This window comes from Mus caroli, unplaced genomic scaffold, assembly GCF_978045245.1.
Source record: "Mus caroli unplaced genomic scaffold, Mus_caroli_1 scaffold_7, whole genome shotgun sequence".
Lineage (NCBI taxonomy): Eukaryota > Metazoa > Chordata > Mammalia > Rodentia > Muridae > Mus > Mus caroli.
The window spans coordinates 110,661,338-110,680,060 of NW_028227262.1; the positions used below are offsets into that span (position 1 = coordinate 110,661,338).

At 44.7% G+C, this 18,723-nt stretch overlaps 1 protein-coding gene across 2 annotated transcripts in view; it reads right to left on the bottom strand.

The window, feature by feature from the left end:
- Window positions 1-18,723, bottom strand: part of Tbxas1 (thromboxane A synthase 1) — a 168,723-nt gene that overhangs the window by 125,581 nt on the left and 24,419 nt on the right. For both annotated transcript variants that reach the window (XM_029478679.1, XM_021165134.2), the window contains exons 2-3: window positions 14,208-14,301; window positions 10,934-10,986 (exon numbers count right to left, since the gene is read on the bottom strand). In XM_029478679.1, the coding sequence (XP_029334539.1) occupies window positions 10,934-10,986; window positions 14,208-14,301 (147 nt within the window). The remainder of the gene's footprint in view (window positions 1-10,933; window positions 10,987-14,207; window positions 14,302-18,723) is intronic.

Sequence of the window (18,723 nt, forward strand, 5' to 3'; positions counted from 1 at the left end):
ATATGATTGGCTGTTTTTTTGCTTCTTTGAATTTACAATTGATTTTTTTTTTAAATCATGAAAGCAAAGATGGTCTGCCCATCTTTTTGGACAGAATATAAATGCTGTTTAACTTCTCAACTAATTAAGGTTAAAAAGCCACCGGAATTGGGTAAGTATGTGCAGTTCTTGAGACTGTGCGCTGGGGTTCTTGACAGGAAACATTTGCATAAGCTCTGTGTTACCAGGACGTATTTCCAGAAGAGAGTCTGCCTTGACAAATGTCACAGTGATTCATGACAGTGTTATGTAACTCTATTATGCATTTTGGGTTGAACAACTTGGATTTGTTGCAGGTACAATTCAATTAAATGTGGAATTTTTTTATTTGAACTGATTAGGTAGAGACAGAGCTTTTTACAAAACTCTAATGTGAGCCAGTCTTTTGTTTAGGAATACATCTGTGCAGGTTGTCATGTGGGGATAAAGGAGTTATTGATGCTACCTCTGACTGTCACCGCGGAGGAACTCCCTCCCTCCCACTTGAGCCTCGTATGTGCTTCTCTGCAGTAGATCAGGCTACAGACATCAGGGAAGACAAATGGGAAGATCTGTAGCTGTCAGCCTGGCTCTGCGGTGCTCCTCATCCCTCCAAGGTGCTCCATCCTTACCTTAGGGCCCCAGCTATGGACCGGAAGCTACACCTTCCCAGGATCGCATTAGGAGAGCAGTTTCCCTGGTCTGGGTGTGCTGCAGACAGGACAGGCATTTTCCTTACGGGAGGTACTAGGAACAGAGCTGGATTCTCAGTTTGGGCAATGCTGTGCTCTGGCTCTCAGAACTGAGGCTGCACGTGTGACTCATCCCTGGGCTCAGAGCCTATCTTATGTTCCCACCAGCTCCCTTTTCAGGGCCCAGAGGCCTCTTACTTGAGTCCTAATGTCCAAGAAAGACTTCTATGGCAGCTGCTTGACTGGTCACATGACTACTATCAGGTGACCTCCCTCTCTAGGGGCAGCCTTCTCCTGCCCATTCCACCTTGGCCAGTGCTTGCTAAAACAGGGAGCTGCCATTTCTCACCCTTCCCGTGAGTCCAGCCTGTAGCCTGCAGGCTGCATGTGTCCTAAGACAACTAGGAACTAAACTGGGCACATTCGCCATACTGTCATGTCAAAAGGGCGCGCACACGTGGAACCCTGCACACTCCCCATCAGCGGGAGTGATCTCATTATCCAGAGCCCCATCTGCTTTCTGTCCCTAATCCACCCCCCCACCGAAAGGGGACAGTTTCTAGATTACTCTCTTTTCTGCCCCGTTTCCTCGGGATTTTAGCTACACTACTCTGAGGCAGGAAAGCCACACAAATTCCTTAGATACCTCTATCTAATGCAAAATAGCTTAGATGTCGTAAATTGCCAATTAATACATTATTTCTGTGAGTGTCTTAGCTAGATTCTGGTAGGGCTGAAAGTAATTTTAGTAATAGCTGAATGTGGGCTTTTGAAAATGAAGAAGAATGATGCTCTCAGGCAGGAGGTGCTAACACTGGGCATGGAGCCAGGTGTGTGAGCCCTGTCTCCAGAAGACCAGCTCTGCCACTGGGATCTGCTGCAGTGTCCACAGTGGGCTCTTGCTGACTTTATCTAAGCTTCCTCAGAATCTTAAATCCCCAGAGTCTCTCTCTCTCTCTCTCTCTCTCTCTCTCTCTCTCTCTCTCTCTCTCTCTCCCCCCTCTCTCTCTCTCCCTCTCTCTCTCTCTCCTCTCTCTCCCTCTCTCTCTCTGATGTTTCTTCTAACATAGACTAAGAAGACTTGGGTCATCACCTGCGGGAGGTTGCATAGATCCCACTACCTGGAAGAGACTATCAGATAGCACTTGGTCTTTGCTTTTGACACACTAGTGGTTATGCTGGTTAGATTTTCTCAGTTTAGCTAGAGTCAACTAAGAGGGAAACTTAGTCGCAGGATTGCCTCCATCAGAGTGCCAGTAGGTAATATCTGTGGAACATTTTCTTAACACTGATGTGAGAGGGTGGAGCCCACTATGGCGGAGCCACTGCTGGGCAAGAGGTCCTGGGTAGTACCAGAATGCAGGCTGAGCAAGGTAGTAAGCAGCGTTCCTGTATAGCCTGACTCCATGTTACTGCCTTGAGTTCCTGCTCTGACTTCCATTTACGATGTACTGGAAGCTATAAACAGAAATAAACCCTTTGCTCCCCAAGTTGCTTCCATTCTGGTATTGATCACAGCAGCCTTAAGCAGACTAGTACAGTGGTTACAAAGTTGTTTACTGAGTCCCGAGCAGCTTGCATTTGTCTTCCTTCTCAAGACGTAGTCTCAGTGACTCTTGGAGAGAATAAGGCAGTCGTTTTACAAAACTTCCGTTTCCTGCATGTGTGAGCGGGAGCGCTCTCTTTGTGTGAGCTCTTGTGCGCCCATGCACAATCCTGGATCACAGTGTGGTCAATCATCTGTTTACTGAGGTTCATCATTAAACAGAGTGTCAAGGTCACTGATCCAGTTCAAACCTCCCATTTACCTCTAAGCAAACAGAGGGAAAGTGAATGATTGGCCATAATCCATTAAGCTAGCCAGTGGCGGCTAGAAAGAGTGGAACCGGAGATTTTCTTCACCCTCCTCTTCTGCCACATTCTGTTGAGTGCTTCGGAGGCTGAATTGATACACTTCTGTTCCTTTTGAGTATGAGTCACAAAATACAGTAGTTGTCAAAAAACACATTATGTTTTATGGCTATTCTACATGGAACCAGCATAGATGCCCAGCAAGAGCTGAACGGATAAATAAAATGTAATGTTACACACGCACACATATACTCACATACACACACACACACACACACACACACACACTGGAGTTTGCTAAGCCATAATGATGCTATGAATCTGATAGAGCTGGAGATCACCATGTTAAGCAAAACAGGCCAGACTCAGAAAGACAAGTATTTCAAACCTCTCATTTATTGAATTCAGACTTAAATTTAAATATTGGGAGGGCTGTGATGAGAGAAGAGGAACAAGACAGGGTAGTTGCTGTGGGAGGGAGGCAGATGTATCACATATCTGCAGCATCTAGGGATGTGTGTGTGTGTGTGTGTGTGTGTGTGTGTGTGTGTGTGTGTGACAAAGAGACAGAGAGCAACAGAGACAGAGAGAGACAGGGGACAGAGAGAGAGAGAGAGAACTATTTGAAGGGAAGAAGAGAAATACTGAGAAGAGGGGGAAGGGGGTAGGAGGGTGAGAGTCAAGTATGTACAAGGTACAATTATACACCTACATAAAAATGTCATAATAAAATTCATTATTTTGTATGCTAACCAAATATTTATACTAAAAAATATCTGCAGCATCCATCACTTACTTCTACTGTTACAGGAAGAGGACAGGGGAGTAACACGTGGCAGGAGATACATGTGGTGAGAGAGTCGGAAACACAGGGATCTAAGCCAGCTCCAGAGACACCCGTGGATGAAGACCAGGAGACAAGATGCTCTGCCCCATAAGAAGAATGGAAGTTTGGGGAGATGCCCCATCAGGGGTGTCCAGAGACTATGACCCTAGAGGGTAAGCGGGGAATCAGTTCAGAAGTCACGAAAGCATGGCTCTAACAAATGTACCTGAGGATAATTGTCTACTTATCAAGCCCTGCACTTGGCTGGGATATGGTTGTCTTGCTGGCCACTTCTCTCCTGTTCTCAACGGTTTCCTACATCTGCCTGTTGTCAGGGTAGGCACTTGATAAAATAATGTTCCCTTAACATTCTGTCTTAATTAGGGTTTCTAGTGATAGGATGAAACACAAGGACCAAAGGCAACCTGAGGAGGAAAAGGTTTGTTTCAGCTTATTCTTCTGGATCAGAGTCCATTACAGAGGGGAGTCAGGGCAGGAACTCAAACAGGGAGGAGTATGGAGCCAGGAGCTGATTCAGAGGCCATGGAGGAGTGCACTTATTGGCTTGTTCGATGTGGCTAGCTTGATGTGTTTTATATACACCCAAGGACCAGCTGCCCAGCCATGATACGGCTCCCCGTGGGATGGGTCCTCCCACACCAATCATTAGTTCAGACAATATAGGTTTGCCTACAGGCCAGTCTTATAGGCATTGGCTCAGTTGTGGCTCCCTCTTCTTGGGTAACACTAGCTTGTGTTAAGTTAACATAAAAATAGCCAGCATGTATGCAATAACAGTTATAAATTTCCAGGAACTTAAACATTGTGACCTTCCAGGCCTAGCATTTGTGACCCATGAGGATATTAAAATGTACTTTATAAAACAACACTCCATGACTATGGCCTCAAGGCCACCAGGTCTCGCTCTCTTTGTTCCAAGCTCAGTTGGCCTGCTCTTCAGCACGATTCAGCGGAGCTCAGGATGGTCTAACAGTGAGGCTGGTCTCCGGGCCCCAGCAGCTAGACTGCTGTATAAAGACTTACATCTCTGTGAGCCATAGACTCCACTTACCTCACACCCCATACAGACTCACATTTTCTTTTTTTTTTTTTTTAATTTATTTTTTTATTAGGTATTTTCCTCGTTTACATTTTCAATGCTATCCCAAAAGTCCCCCATACCCACCCCCCCAACCCCCTACCCACCCACTCCCCCTTTTTGGCCCTGGGGTTCCCCTGTACTGGGGCATATAAAGTTTGCAAGTCCAATGGGCCTCTCTTTGCAGTGATGGCCGACTAGGCCATCTTTTGATACATATGCAGCTAAAGACAAGAGCTCCAGGGTACTGGTTAGTTCATATTGTTGTTTCACCTATAGGGTTGCAGTTCCCTTTAGCTCCTTGGGTAATTTCTCTAGCTCCTCCATTGGGGGCCATGTGATCCATCCAATAGCTGACTGTGATCATCCACTTCTGTGTTTGCTAGGCCCCGGCGTAGTCTCACAAGAGACAGCTATATCTGGGTCCTTTCAGCAAAATCTTGCTAGTGTATGCAATGGTGTAAGCGTTTGGAAGCTGATTATGGGATGGATCCCTGCATATGGCAATCACTAGATGGTCCATCCTTTTGTCACAGCTCCAAATTTTGTCTCTGTAACTCCTTCCATGGGTGCAGACTCACATTTTCAAATCCAATGTATTTGGATGTCTTGCAGCATGTGTGTGTGTATCTGTGTATTTGTGTATGAGTATGTCTGTGTGTCTGTGTATGTGTCTCTGCGTGTGTGTGTGTGTGTGTGTCTGTCTGTCTGTCTGTTTGAAAGCCATCATCCACATCAGCACAGTCTAGCAGGTTCCAATCCCTTCAACATTCAATGTTCTTGTTCCATGGCAGTTCCGGGAACTCTCCCTCATGTGGGTGATACCGCCCTTTGACTACATAGAGCTAACCTCTCTCTGGCACTCCCGGCCTTCACCTTAGTAAATGGACACAGTCAGTGCTTAAGGGCTCTTTTTTCAGAAGTCTACACGTCAGTCACTTTCAGAGCACGAATACTCCCGAGAAACAGCACCGTGGTATCCAAGCTGAAAGCAACCTTATTACCGCCACCACAAATGCCACACTGTCTCCCATACGAATTCCAAAGCTCTCCACTATCTCCTTGCCTCCTGACAAGGCGCTGTCAGATCACTCTTGCTAAGTAATTAACTCATAGTGGTAACCCTCCGGCGTTAGAAGCGTAGGCGACACCTGCGCGTCCCGTGGTGTGACCTGTGAAGCTCCCTGTCGGTCCCTCGTCCTGCAAGGCATATTTGCTCAGCACTTTGATATTTTTGTTTTCCAGCACAAGGACTCATAGTTTCCTAGAGATTGATTGCTTCAGGGTCTCATAATTGCAAAGGCACTCTTGGAACATCAGCTGCTGCTAGATATACGGAGTTTCATGCAAGCCATTCAAATCCGAGTACCCAGTAAGGAATCCAGACCAGTAGATAGTCCAATAGAACAGAGGAGTCAGAAGTACTAATAATATAAAAATTCCTGAGTAATGATGTGTGAAAATGTGATACTTTAAGCCATTTGGAAAGGGTGAATTTCTGAGTAGAACCATCTGGAAAAAATTAAGTGTGTATCTCCTATGAGTCAGCTTTCTGACATGGTAACAAAGCACCCGAGGTAATTAACTTATGAAGAGAAAGGCTTCTCTTGCTCACGGCTTTAGAGTTCCAATCTATGACCAGGTAACTCACTGCTCACAGATGTCTAATGAGGTGCCCGATAGGAGCCTGGAAAGTGCATGGCAAAGTGAACTGTTCATATGTGGCCAGGAAGAAAGAGAAGAGGGAAGGACTAGAATCCCACAGTCCCCTGTGATGCTGGGCCCAGAATGACTTTAAGGGTTTCCCAGCAGGCCTCACCTACTAAAGATTCCACAACCTCCCAATATCATCACTCTGGGAGCAACACCTTGTACATATATTAAATATTAAGGGCTACTTACTTGTACATATATTAAATATTAAGGGCTACTTACTTCAATATGTAAAGAGTTTTTATGAATAAATTAGGAAAATATGAACTCAGCACAAAGTGGAAAAAGATTCTCCAGAAAACAAAATACAGTGAATTTTAAATGCATAAAAATGTTCAAAGATGTTTAAGATAAATAAATACTAATTAAAGCAGCAGTAATATGACATCAAATGGTAGTACATTTCTGACCACTTATTTTGATAGCAAATATGTGAAAAAATCAAATTTTCTCATGTTCTATTTGTGGGAACATAAATTGATATATGCCCTAGAGAGAGCAATTTAGTAATATCAAAATAAAAAATGTATAGAGGAGAAAATTCCTTTCCTAGGGATTTATCCTACGGACATACTCAGGCAAGAGAGTAATATTGTATATTTGAGAATATTCACTGCAGTGTTGTTTGTGAAAGCAAAAGGCATTGATCAACTGAGAACTTATTTTTAAAGTCAGTGTATTTCCATACAATTAAATCCTTTAAAAAATAATGTAGCATTTAATAAGGAGTGTATTGAAGGAGAACGTTGCCCCGAAGACCATTAATGAACACAGCAGGAAGGGAGAGCAAGCCTTACCCATCACACATTATCCACACGAGGAGAAGCAGGAGACAAAGGCTGCCGTCATGGCTCGGGGTATGAAGTCGGTGCAGGCTAAGCATGTATCCACACACCCCTAGTGCTTATGGATTAGGTGGTGGTCATGTTTACTTATTTACAACTTTAATGTCTTAATGGGAACGCAGGAGGTTATGCCACAGAGCTGGCTTCACAGAGGGACATAGGTACATAGGTGCCAGGTGCCTCACGTTCCAACAAGGGGAGCAATGTTTGTACTGGGGATCAAAGTTAAAGTGACGTGGAGACAAGAGGAAGTGAGAGCGAGGTTAAAACGCAGGGCTGTGGAGTGAGTGGCTGGAAGATAGATGCGGCAAGGGAAAGTGGATTCTGATGCAGGCCTGTGGTTGTTGCTAACAAGCTGAACGGAGACCCTGTGTATCTGTAAGTAATAGTCGCAGCATGCTAAAGGGTCCTGATTTACTGCATTTTAGAGTCTGTCACAAACCGATGGGGCACAATTTCTATCCTGCTTATATTTAACCATCAGTGATGATGCTGATATCAGCCTTAAGGACATTGGAACGGAATATGATAGCATAGCTTGGAGCTGATCCTCAGACTGAAAGAGATTATCAATTGCTTTAAGGTTATCCAAAACCATAGGCCCCTGTCATCTTCATCTGTTGTGGCCAATGGTACTGCTGGGCAAGTCAGAATCAACCTAGCATCAGTGGTAGAAGCTGAGCAGTATGGACACTGGACTACCTGGCTTATACTCAGATTTACACAGACCTGGCAAAGCCACCTACATACATTATTAGACACTTGATGTCAGTGATAGTGAATGTGATAGTGATAGTGAATATAACCGTGCTAATGAATATAATAGTGAGAGCGACTATGATAGTGAATGTGATGGTGAATGTGATAGTGAATGTGAGTGATTGTGAATGTGAGAGTGATAGTGAATGTGATAGTGAATGCAATAGTGATGGTGAATGTGATACTGTTAGTGACAGTGAATGTGATTGTGATTGTGAATATGAGAGAGATAGTGAATGTGATAGTGATAGTGAATGTGATGGCTACAGCAGTGAGAATAAATGATAACACTCTCTGCCGCTCTAGGCAGAATCCTTCACCAACAATGCCTTCCCAGAAACAGAAGTAGGAAGGGAAAGGGCTTAGAAGCCTCTTCCAATTAGGAGTCCCAAACTCTGACTCTGAACAAGCTACAAGTAGGTAAGGGTCCTAACACCCAATCACAGTCATCTTATTAACTTTGAGAGCAGTCAAGAGATCCTCGCTGTGCACACCCCTCTCCACAAGCGGGCTGTGCTGTATAGCAAAGTGCTGCTCTGCTAGGCATCCATGGGGTGGAGTTTCCCTTGTCCCATGAGCAGTCAAACCTATTTGATTTTTCAAGTTTGAAGAAAATCATGATAGACTATTTCCTAGTCATGAAAGCAGCCTGAAAATCAACGTAATTTAAACAGAATTGTTTCCTGGGGGGAAGGGTGGGAGCCTTTGTTGTTCATGGACCATGGCCCTCTTTGACACTCTGAATCAGAGAGACCATTATGCCAAAGTTAAGATCAAGACGAGTCTTTTAGGTGAGATGGGAGCTTAGATAGATGCCATTTCTACCCACCCGCACAGTGATGGAGACCGGGAGAGACCATAGACGCAGCAGGAAGCGTCTTATGACCCATCATTCTTTCTACAGGAGAAAAGGTTGATGGCTTTGTGTGAAGAAATTATACCATCATTCCTGCCCCCCTTTTCGCCAGAGGAACAAAGGATAGAGATGATACTGCAATTTTGATCTCTACAACCTCATTTGAAATCATTCTCTGTGATTTAAGTTTTCTGGAAATGAAAAGGATAAATTGTGTGAACTTAGTTAAAGTTGGAAAGAAAAGTTGAGTGGATAGCCTGTTGTCAAGGAAACCAATTCTCTCTCTCTCTCTCTCTCTCTCTCTCTCTCTCTCTCTCTCTCTCTCTCTCTCTCTCTCTCTCTCTCCTGTGTGTGTGTGTCTTTGTGTGTATGTGTTCATGTCCTTTATATTCTTCATCTGACATTTAAGGATAATTCTAAGGTACTCAAAGCTTCCACACTAAAACTGTATACAAAGGGGAGAAAAGAATTCTCCAAGAAAGTAATTTCTAGAATTTAGAACATGGGAGAACCTTGCCTAACTCTGGTGGAGACAGCAGCCCTTTGAACCAGTTCTGCATCCTAGAAACATACGTGGTCACCACAGTCAGGGTCAGGCCATTGCAGAATGAGGTTTGAAGGGTAGCAAGACAGCATGGGTTAGAAGAAAGGCAAACAAGTCAGCCCCTCGATGCTTCAATGAGTCTCATGCTTCCAGCGGGAAGAAGCTACCCGTGAAGGGAAGTGAAATTCTGAGTGAAGTCAGAGACCACAGAGAGGGAGGGGGAGCTTATTATTTAAAGACAATTGTCACCTGCCCACCACCCCATGGGAAGGCCATACCTCCCCTCTTGATATGACCAACACCAGGTTTGACCAAGGGACTCTGCTGCCTCACAGAGGCCACAGCAATCTCTCTCTTCTAGCTCTGAGTTTGGCCACGTGACTTGGCTTGACAGGAAGGGTGCCAGTGAGCATGCTCAGCAGCATTTCTTGCTCTCTTAGATCTTGCCTCTTCATGAGAAGACCCTGCCCTAATGTGGCTGATCTTCCACAAAGGCTAGGAAGCATGAGAGACAGAGCTGCACAGAGGAGCCCTTCCCAATGCCACTGGAAGCCCAGAAAATCCTCCCAGCCAGCCGGCCTCAGCCAACTCTCAGACACACACTGAATGATAAGTTGTTTCTGTCAACTGAGTTTGGGAATCAGGGGAGTGTGTTACACACAGCAGGAACTGACATATACATAGAACATCTATAGCAGCTTAACTTTTTAATTTTTCAAGGTCATATAAGACAGTAGAAAGTAGATAGACCACTTGTTTTCCTGGGTAGAGCCAGGTCCATGCATATCTCAAACCAATACCTTTCCAAAGCAGCACTGAGAGAATACAGGCTGAGACCTTCGGAACACAAAGGTTTCCAAACAACAGAACTCATCAGAACGGGCAAACAGTACGACAGAAATTTAGCGCACCTAGAAAAATGACTGTCATCCTGGAGATCCAGGAAAAGTTACTAAAGGTCACCCAGTGGCTGAGGAGGAGCCTTATGGGAATACACTGAGAGTATAGGGACCCTCATAAATACAGACCCATGCAGAAGAGGAAGAAGATTAAGTCATTCCAAATTTGAATATAGAAAACTATCTAAGCAAAGATCCAGCACTAACATTCTAGATCATAAAAAGCATTAAAGAGGGGCTGGAGAGATGGTTCAGCACCTGAGAGCATTTGCTGCTCTTGCAGAGGACCTGGACTTAGTCCTCAGCACCCACATTTGGCTTATAACCATCTGTAACTCCAGTTCCAATGCGCTCTTCTGGCCTCAGTAAGCTCCTTCATGTATGTGATACACATATATTCATAAGACTCACACACATGCACATAAATTAAAAATAAATACATCATTAAAAAAAGGCAGCATAAAAATCATTCAAGGGTGACAAACAAGGGTGACCATGTGCCCCAGTGTATCCTGGACAGGATTAGTCTCACTATTGTCGTATGTCATTATTCACAGAACTTATTTCCAGTGTCAGAAGTGTGCCAGGGTAGCTGACAATAATATTACTGTTAGCAGGCACACCTTACCCAAGGGATGGAACTTGACAGGTCCAAATGAGAGCCAGCTCTCTGTATGTGTGAACTGGAGGGTACTTGTCCTTTGAAGGCAGCTTCAAAAAAAAAATCACAATAGTACAGCGCATGATAGTCCTATTACCATCATAACATCCACATTAGTTTAACATGAGAAATCAAAGCATGTAGTCAAAGAATATGAGTCTTCCTCTTACCCACACAGAGGCCCGTATCGCTCTCGGAGTTCCAATTGGCTCTCCCAAAAACCCTGGAGGAAAAAAAAAAAAAAACGCACACAGCGCCATGGTAAGAATAAGACTGAGTAAAATTTCAATGATTCCAACTTACTCAGAAAAAAAAAAAAAGCTAGAACAGCAAGAACACAATTACATAAACAATAAAAGAAGAATCACAGCTATATTGCATTGAAGTGCTGTAGAATATTGAGTAAAGAAATGGCTTTTTAAAATATTGCTGAGTAAAACTCTCAGCAGCTCTATTTAATGGACAGAAGAGACCATGGGCACTTAAGTTATCCGCGTATAATTGCTGCTCACACATCTGAAAACTATTTGCTTTCACATCCACTGTGTTCCCCTCGGGTAGGGTTCGTATTTGCCAAGTCTCCTTTCATGACCCATATATGTGTAAACTTCCGAATCTACCCAAATTATCACACCTCCTAAAGTCTCGGGATCTGAGTTAAAGGTCCAAACGCAAGGCTCTCAGCATGACTTCTCATAGGCAGAAACTCTAGGGTACCAGAAGATGTGCATGAGGCCAAATGGGTGGAGGTGAGAAAATGCTAGACCCCTTGTGCTGTGGAGATGGAGCTGTGGATGTAGACAGAGGACATAAGCAGGTATGATGGGATATAGTGTGGGCAAGCACTGAGAACTGATATGTGAGATGTGGTGGGAAGGACACACACATATGTGTAGGTATATATAAACATGCATGTGTTGGGAGGGGTTGGGTGGAGAATGCTAGATTTAAGTCATAGGGGTGGAGGGTCAGAGAGCTGATGGTTAAAGGAAGCACGTGTTCTGAAGGGAACCGTGCCCCATTCGTTCCCAGTAACTCCGTACTTCACAATACAAGCCTAGGCTGTAGCAAGGAAAGCCCAGAGGAACACAATAGACTATAAATTCAGGGCCCCACCCATAAACAAAGAGCTACATACAACTAAGGAATACAGAGACAGGAGAAATAGTCCTCCCTAGACATTAGCCCCTGATTGGTTATCCAGGACTAAGTGGCCAGCCTGAAGACACACACTCATAAGTAATACTAAGCAGACTAAGCAAGTTGTATCTATACATTTTTATTTATAAACTAAAGAAGAGGTCATGATCTTGAGAGGGAACAGGAGAGGCGTGTGGAAGATATGGAAGAAAGGCAGAAAATGATGTAATTATATTTTAATTAAAAAAAAGTAAAAGTACCTCAGGTGGCTGCCCAAAAGATTACTGTGTCTAAGTTTTTAATAAACCTCTCTAATGACTTGACCTCCCTCTTAGAAAGAGGCATGGTGTTGCCACATCTGTAAAGCAAACTTAGCTGTGTTCTAAAAAAAGCACGACAGAATTTATATATAAAGGGACGATAAGCTAAGAGGAACTGATGTAGACATTCTTTGAGTCAGCCATCCGGAGTTCTCCTTACATGACAGTTATTTTGTCTGCCTCCAAATGTTATTAGCAAATTAATCTTACTTAACTGGCTATGACTGATCACATCCCCCCTACCCTGCAATGTTTGGAATTTATTTTCCTCCAATTTCCTATATGATTTGTTTGTTCTATTTTGACACTTTTAAATCTCTTTACACTTGTTTCAGGAGGGTATAAGAGGTCTGTTGGGGTGATTGTGGGCTTAAAAGTTGTGAACGGGGCACCCTAGAGGGAGAGATGAGAGAAGAGGGTGTTTGAAAAGCTGGGAAAATAGAAATGCTGGCAACAAATGGTGAACCCAGAGAAAAAACGGAGAGAAAACTGGAAAGTGTCAGGCAAAAGGCCAGATGTGGGTCATTCTCTGCCTAGGGAGTGGAGAAGAGGCCATGGGGTGGGGGAAGTTCCAGCATCCTCCCAGAGTTACTGTCTCATCTGTATGCCCAAATTAGCCCTTCCTGCCCTTGTATGGCGATTCACAGGCAGGATCTGGTGGTGGCGCCTGCTGTTGGTCTGGGTGCAGTGTCCCCACAAGTTAATCAGGCTTCTGAGAAAAACCAATGGCAGTAAAAAATAACCTTCAAAGGCAGATGCTGCGTCCCTATCTACAAACGCCTGGTCATCTCCACTGCCATGTCACTCTGGATAGCTGAAGACCAGAGGCTTAAAATAAAATATCTTCTCCCTGAACCAGCTTCCCTCCCCAGACACTTCCTCCTGTCACGCCACAGCCATTGTCTTTGCTCCAACCTTTGGCTGCTGCCTCCCTCAATTCCCTGAGTCCTCTGAATCTCAGTGTCACTGGAGTCCTTACTTAGCCACTGTTGCTCTCTTCTCAGGACTGTCGTTGCCTCCCTGCACGAAGCACTCACGCCCTCATCCTTGATGTCCACCTCAGCATGGATCCTGCAGCCCTGATTTCTCGGCTCTTGACTCTTGCAATCCTGCCTTTCAGGATCGATCCTCCACTCAACAAGGGTTGTCTAGATTGGTTCCTGGTTGGGCCTTCAAGTCTGGAAGCATGCTAGCCCATGCATCACACACAGCTTTGTTCTCCTGCATCCCTTTGTTGTTAGCTCTTGGTCCCTGAAGGCTGCCTGCTGACCAATGCCACCATACCCACTTGGGTGCTCTCTTGTATATGGTGCCCTCTCCCTGGTGTGTCTGCCTTTGTCTTCAGCTACTGCAGGATCCCCTTCTCCAGGAACTCCCCCCAACAATGGTTCTCCCTGAAACAAGATCAAAGTTGCTATCTGCACTTCCCAATCTAGCTAGTGACACAAACCAACTGGTGGTATACATCACTGTTGCACAGTGACCTTGAGAGGGTAAGTAACTTCTACTTTTGCATTCTAAAGAGTGTATTTAAATACTCAATAAGTTGGGTTTGGGGTGGGTGGATGAATGAATGAATACATAGTAATGAGTCATAAGAGATGAATCATTATCATAACATAAGCTGGATATGTAGCTTGGTTGGTAGAGTGCTTGCCTAGCATGCACAAAGCCCTAGGTTCAATCCCCAGCACTGCACAAGCCGGGTGTGGTGCTGTACCCCTGTAATTCCAGCACTCAGGAGGTGGAGGTAAGAGGATCAACAGTTCAGAGTCATCACATAGAAAGTATAGTCAGCCTTGGCAACCCTTCCTCAAAAGGGAGGGCGGGAGGGAGAGAAAAAGGAAAGAAGGAAGAAAAAAAAACCATTCCCATGGAGAAGAGTTCTTCTGTTACACGGATTCTTCATGTGAAGATCACCCTGACGCCCAAAACATAAACAAATGTGGGAATCTTGTGAAGACCCAGAAAGCCCATGTCTTACCTGGCGGAAAAACATCAAGTTTCCAACAAAAGGAGAAGGCTTGGGGTGCCTGATGCCCAACTTCTCCAGTCTTGAGAAAGCTGACGTGGAGTACCTGGGTAGACAGAGAAGCAAACGTTTAAAACCAAGAAACTGATGCTCGTAGTCTTGTAATTGGGTCTATTATGAAGGAGAACTATTAAGTTCTCTTAGCGAGGCTGAGAAAAGTTTCCAGGGGCAGGGAACTAGCAAGAAAAGAGAAGGGTAAGAACTCAGGGGCACCTCCACAGGGGCCGATGGGATCTCTGAGGCCTTTGAAGTCTGAGATGTCTCAGAAAAAGGAAATCTAACAACCTCCTCCACTAGAACTCGATCATCTCCACACATGCACCTCAGCTTCCAAATCTATCACAAGCCATAACTCAGAAGACACAGCAAAAACTTACAGTAGCAAAGAATAAGCTCCCTGATTGTCTTAGTTAGGTTTACTGACGTGAACAGACACCATGACCAAGGCAACTCTTAGAAGGAAAACATTTAACTGGGGCTGGCTTACAGGTTCAGAGGTTAGGTTCAGTCCATTATCATCAAGGTGGGAGTATGGCAGCATCCAGGCAGGCATAGTGCAGGGGGAGCTGAGAGTTCTACATCTTCATCTGAAAGGCTGCTAGGAGAAGACTGACTTCCAGGCAGCTAGGATGAGGGTCTTATGTCCATGTCTACAATGACACACCTCTTCCAGCAAGGTCACACCTACTTCAACAAGGCCACACTTCCTAATAATGCCACTTCCTGGGCCAAGCATATACAAACCACCACACTGGTATATTTTTTTAGGTTAAGGCCAACCCCCTCTTCATATTTATAACATGATGCTCATCACATTCCATGGCCATGGCCTTATTGAGAAAACAAAGTGGGGATGGAGGTACCTCATGGCAAGGAGACCGCCTTACCCTCCACTTAGAGTCCTTGTCAGGCTCTGTTTCTAGCTTAAACCCATAAGGGAGATAGATTCTCTGCATCCCAAACCAGGAAATGTGGTCCAACAGGGTCTGCACTACTTCTCAGTAAGGCTGTCCAAACACTGGGATTATGGGTATTTCAGTTTGTGGGAACAGAGAGGTGACATAGTTTGAGTCAGAGTTGGCTTGGGCAAACCTGCCATCTGGCCCCATCCCCACCCAGCCAGACAATTAGGTCAAAAGTTCAGTTGGTTCGGAAAAATTAATGAGTCAAACTGGGTGTTTAGCATCATGCAGAGATCAGCCAAATCCCAATTTAGGAACAAGGAAAAATAGCAAAATAGCTCTCCGGTCTGGTGATTGATGAATGCTAACGCTCAAAACACTCTGCAGGGAGAAAGATGAGTGTTGGTTTTATTCTCTGACCTGAGAACAGTTCAGCATCCCCTCTAGTATCTGTGTCAATGGAGACACCACCTAAGTACAGTTTACATAGACACAGCAATGTGCCTATGGCTAAAATAGCCATGAGGGAGAACCAAGCAAGGCAAAATGGGAAACAGCAAGTCCTCCCACTATCTGAAAGTACTGCTGGTTTGAATGACCTCCCAGACTATCACCATCAAGTCCACCTTTGAGTGGAATCATGAAGTGTAGCATCCAGAGACTGCCCCACCTAGGGATCCATCCCATATACAACCACCAAACCCAGACACTACTGTGGATACCAACAAGAGCTTGCTGACTGAAGCCTGATATGACTGTCTCCTGAGAGGCTCTGCCACTGCCTGACAAATACAGAAGTGGATGCTCACAGTCATCCACTGGACAAAGCACAGGGTCCCCAATGAAGGAGCTAGAGAAAGGACCTAAGGAGCTGAAGGGGTTTGCAGCTCCATAGGAGGAACAGCAATATGAACTAGCCAGTACCCCCAGAGCTCCCTTGGGACTAAACCACCAATCAAAGAAAACACACAGAGGGACTCGTGGCTCTAGCTGCATATGTAGCAGAGGGCCACATAGTTGGTCATCAATGGGAGGAGAGTCCATTGGTCCTGTGAAGGTTCTATGCCCCAATGTAGGGGAAATGTCAGGGCCAGGAAGCAGAAGTGGGTGGGTTGGTGAACGGGGAGGGGGGGAGATAAGGGGTTTTCAGAAGGGAAACCAGGAAAGGGGATAATATTTGAAATGTAAATAAAGAAAATATCTAATAAAAAATAAACACATGTGAATACAAAAGTCTGATATTGTACATAATGAGCAAAAATGTTAGATCACTTATCTCTGTTCTTAGTGCAATGATGCACTTGTAAGATATTTAAATTTTTATTTTAAAATTATCTATAATAAATTGCATCTACTTTTTAATAAGGAAAAAAAACATACACTAGAGCCTGGTGTGAATTATGTAGATTAGCCACACCCACATTCCTGCTCATTAGCATGTGTGACAAAGGTCAGGTGTGGGAAAGGTAGCCTTTCAAGAAGGTGATGGTATTTTAAATGGCTCCCTTTATCCTCAAAGGGAGAGATCAAAGCAGATTCAGAGCTGCTGAAAGCTTCCTTTAACACTCTCAAATCGGAGATTATCTTCACTTTTTTTCCATCGGTTTTTGCAAATTATTTTCTAAATATAATCTCTGATGGGTAGGAAGAAATATGAAGATCTTGGGCCACGTAATTACATCTTAATTTAGTAATTAGATGTCTTGATTGTCTAATTAAAGGACAAGAAGTCTGTACCTAATTACACATGCTAATTACTATGCAAGTCCGTGCCCTCATTATGTAACTGCACTTAGAACACTGCCTGTGTGTCTCTGCACAAAATTCAGGCATTTGCAAGCATATGGCACCAGCAGAGTGTGCACTGTGCACAATCACAACTTTCCCTTACAGCCTGGACTCTGGTGCAGAACGTGGGAGGCTTCAGCCAGGAGGTAACCAGGTAAGGCCTTCATCGCCAGAGCCCCTGAGCCCAGATCTGCAGTAGATTACCACTACCAGCGTAGGGGGTGGGGGTGGGGCAGAGTGACAACACAGGCGCAATGTGTGCCCATCTCAGTTCCTTCCCTGTAACCTGTTCTCATGTGCTCTGGTTCCTGGGTCCATAGGCTGACCTCCAAATGTCTCCTCGGATACCCAAGTCTGTGGATTCCTTCAGGGATAGGGTGATAAGTTCCAAAAGACAAGTTGAATCCTGGCCTCCAGGACCTCAGAACCTGACTCTGTCTGGAAATAGGGTTGGTGCGAATGTCTTTCGTTCTGATAAGTAGATGGGACCTCCCATCCAAAAGAACTGGGATCTCTGTCAGAAGATGTACATGTTGTTCATCTCCCTCACCTCTGTGGCAAGAAGCAACTTGAGGAGGAAGGGCTACGCTAGCCTCGAAGTTCAACGGGATCCAATCCTTTGTGAGGAGGAAGCAGGGTGTGAGCAGGAGGAGTGTCAGGGCTTTGAAATCTCAAGGCCCGCCCCCATAACTCACTTCCTCCGGCAAGGCTCCACCTCCTAAGGTTCCAGAAACTTCCAGAACAGACAATACCTCCAGCGGGCAATGGTTGGTCAAGCACACGAGCCGGTGAGGGACGTTCCACATTCAAACAAACACAAAATGGCCAAGTGAAGACAGACACACAGAAAGGAAGCCAGATGACCGTGAGGGCAGAGACCAGAGGGATGCTGCAGCTAGCCAAGGGAGGTCAAAGGTCGTCAGAAAACTTCCAATAGAAGGAAAGACAAGGAAGGGTTCATCCTACAGGGTTCAGAGGGAGCCTGCCAACACCTTGATTTCAGACTTCCGGCTTCTAGACCCAGACTGTTTCAGTCAGTCCTCTGATAGCGCGGCTGTGGGAATTATAAACTACTCACAGAGACATTCCAGGCAGTCAATGAAAATATTTTCAATTTCTTTTTTTTCTTCTTGTCATTTTCAACATTGTCATTGTAAAAGAAATCTGTCTTTTTGTGTCATCAAGTTCTGTGCCATCCAACAAAAGTCCAGGTGGCCTGGAATGGTGCTGTGAAGAGCAGGTACCATGCAGTCGTTGTGCGACCACTGTTTTGTGATATTTAGAACGGCTCTCCTTTGACAGGGATTCATGGAAATATGCCCACCACTACCATTCCGGACATCTGTCATTGTTTATAGTAAGGATACTTAAGTCAGAAAATGACAGGAGACATACATATTGCCCCACATTAAATCCTTTGGTTTAATTTTCACATCTAAGGCAGTCATCACACGCTACCAAACACAAATCTCGCAGTGCTGCCGGTGACGCTTAGGGCATCCCTTCTCAAAATAACCCGAATCGTATGCATTGTTTTTACAATAAGGCTAAATTTGAAAGGTTACAAGCTGCCGGGTCTTTCATTTCCCTCAAAACCAAGTCACTCTCCTGATGGATTTTATGTAGGAGTATGCCCATTGTTTAGACAAAGAAGCCACTTAGGGTAAACAGAGAGTGGGGTGGGGGTGAGGTTGTTGTCGTCTGAGACAAGATCTCACATAGCCCAGCCTGGCCTCAAACTTGTTATTTAGCTGAGAAAGACTTACAACTTTGCATCC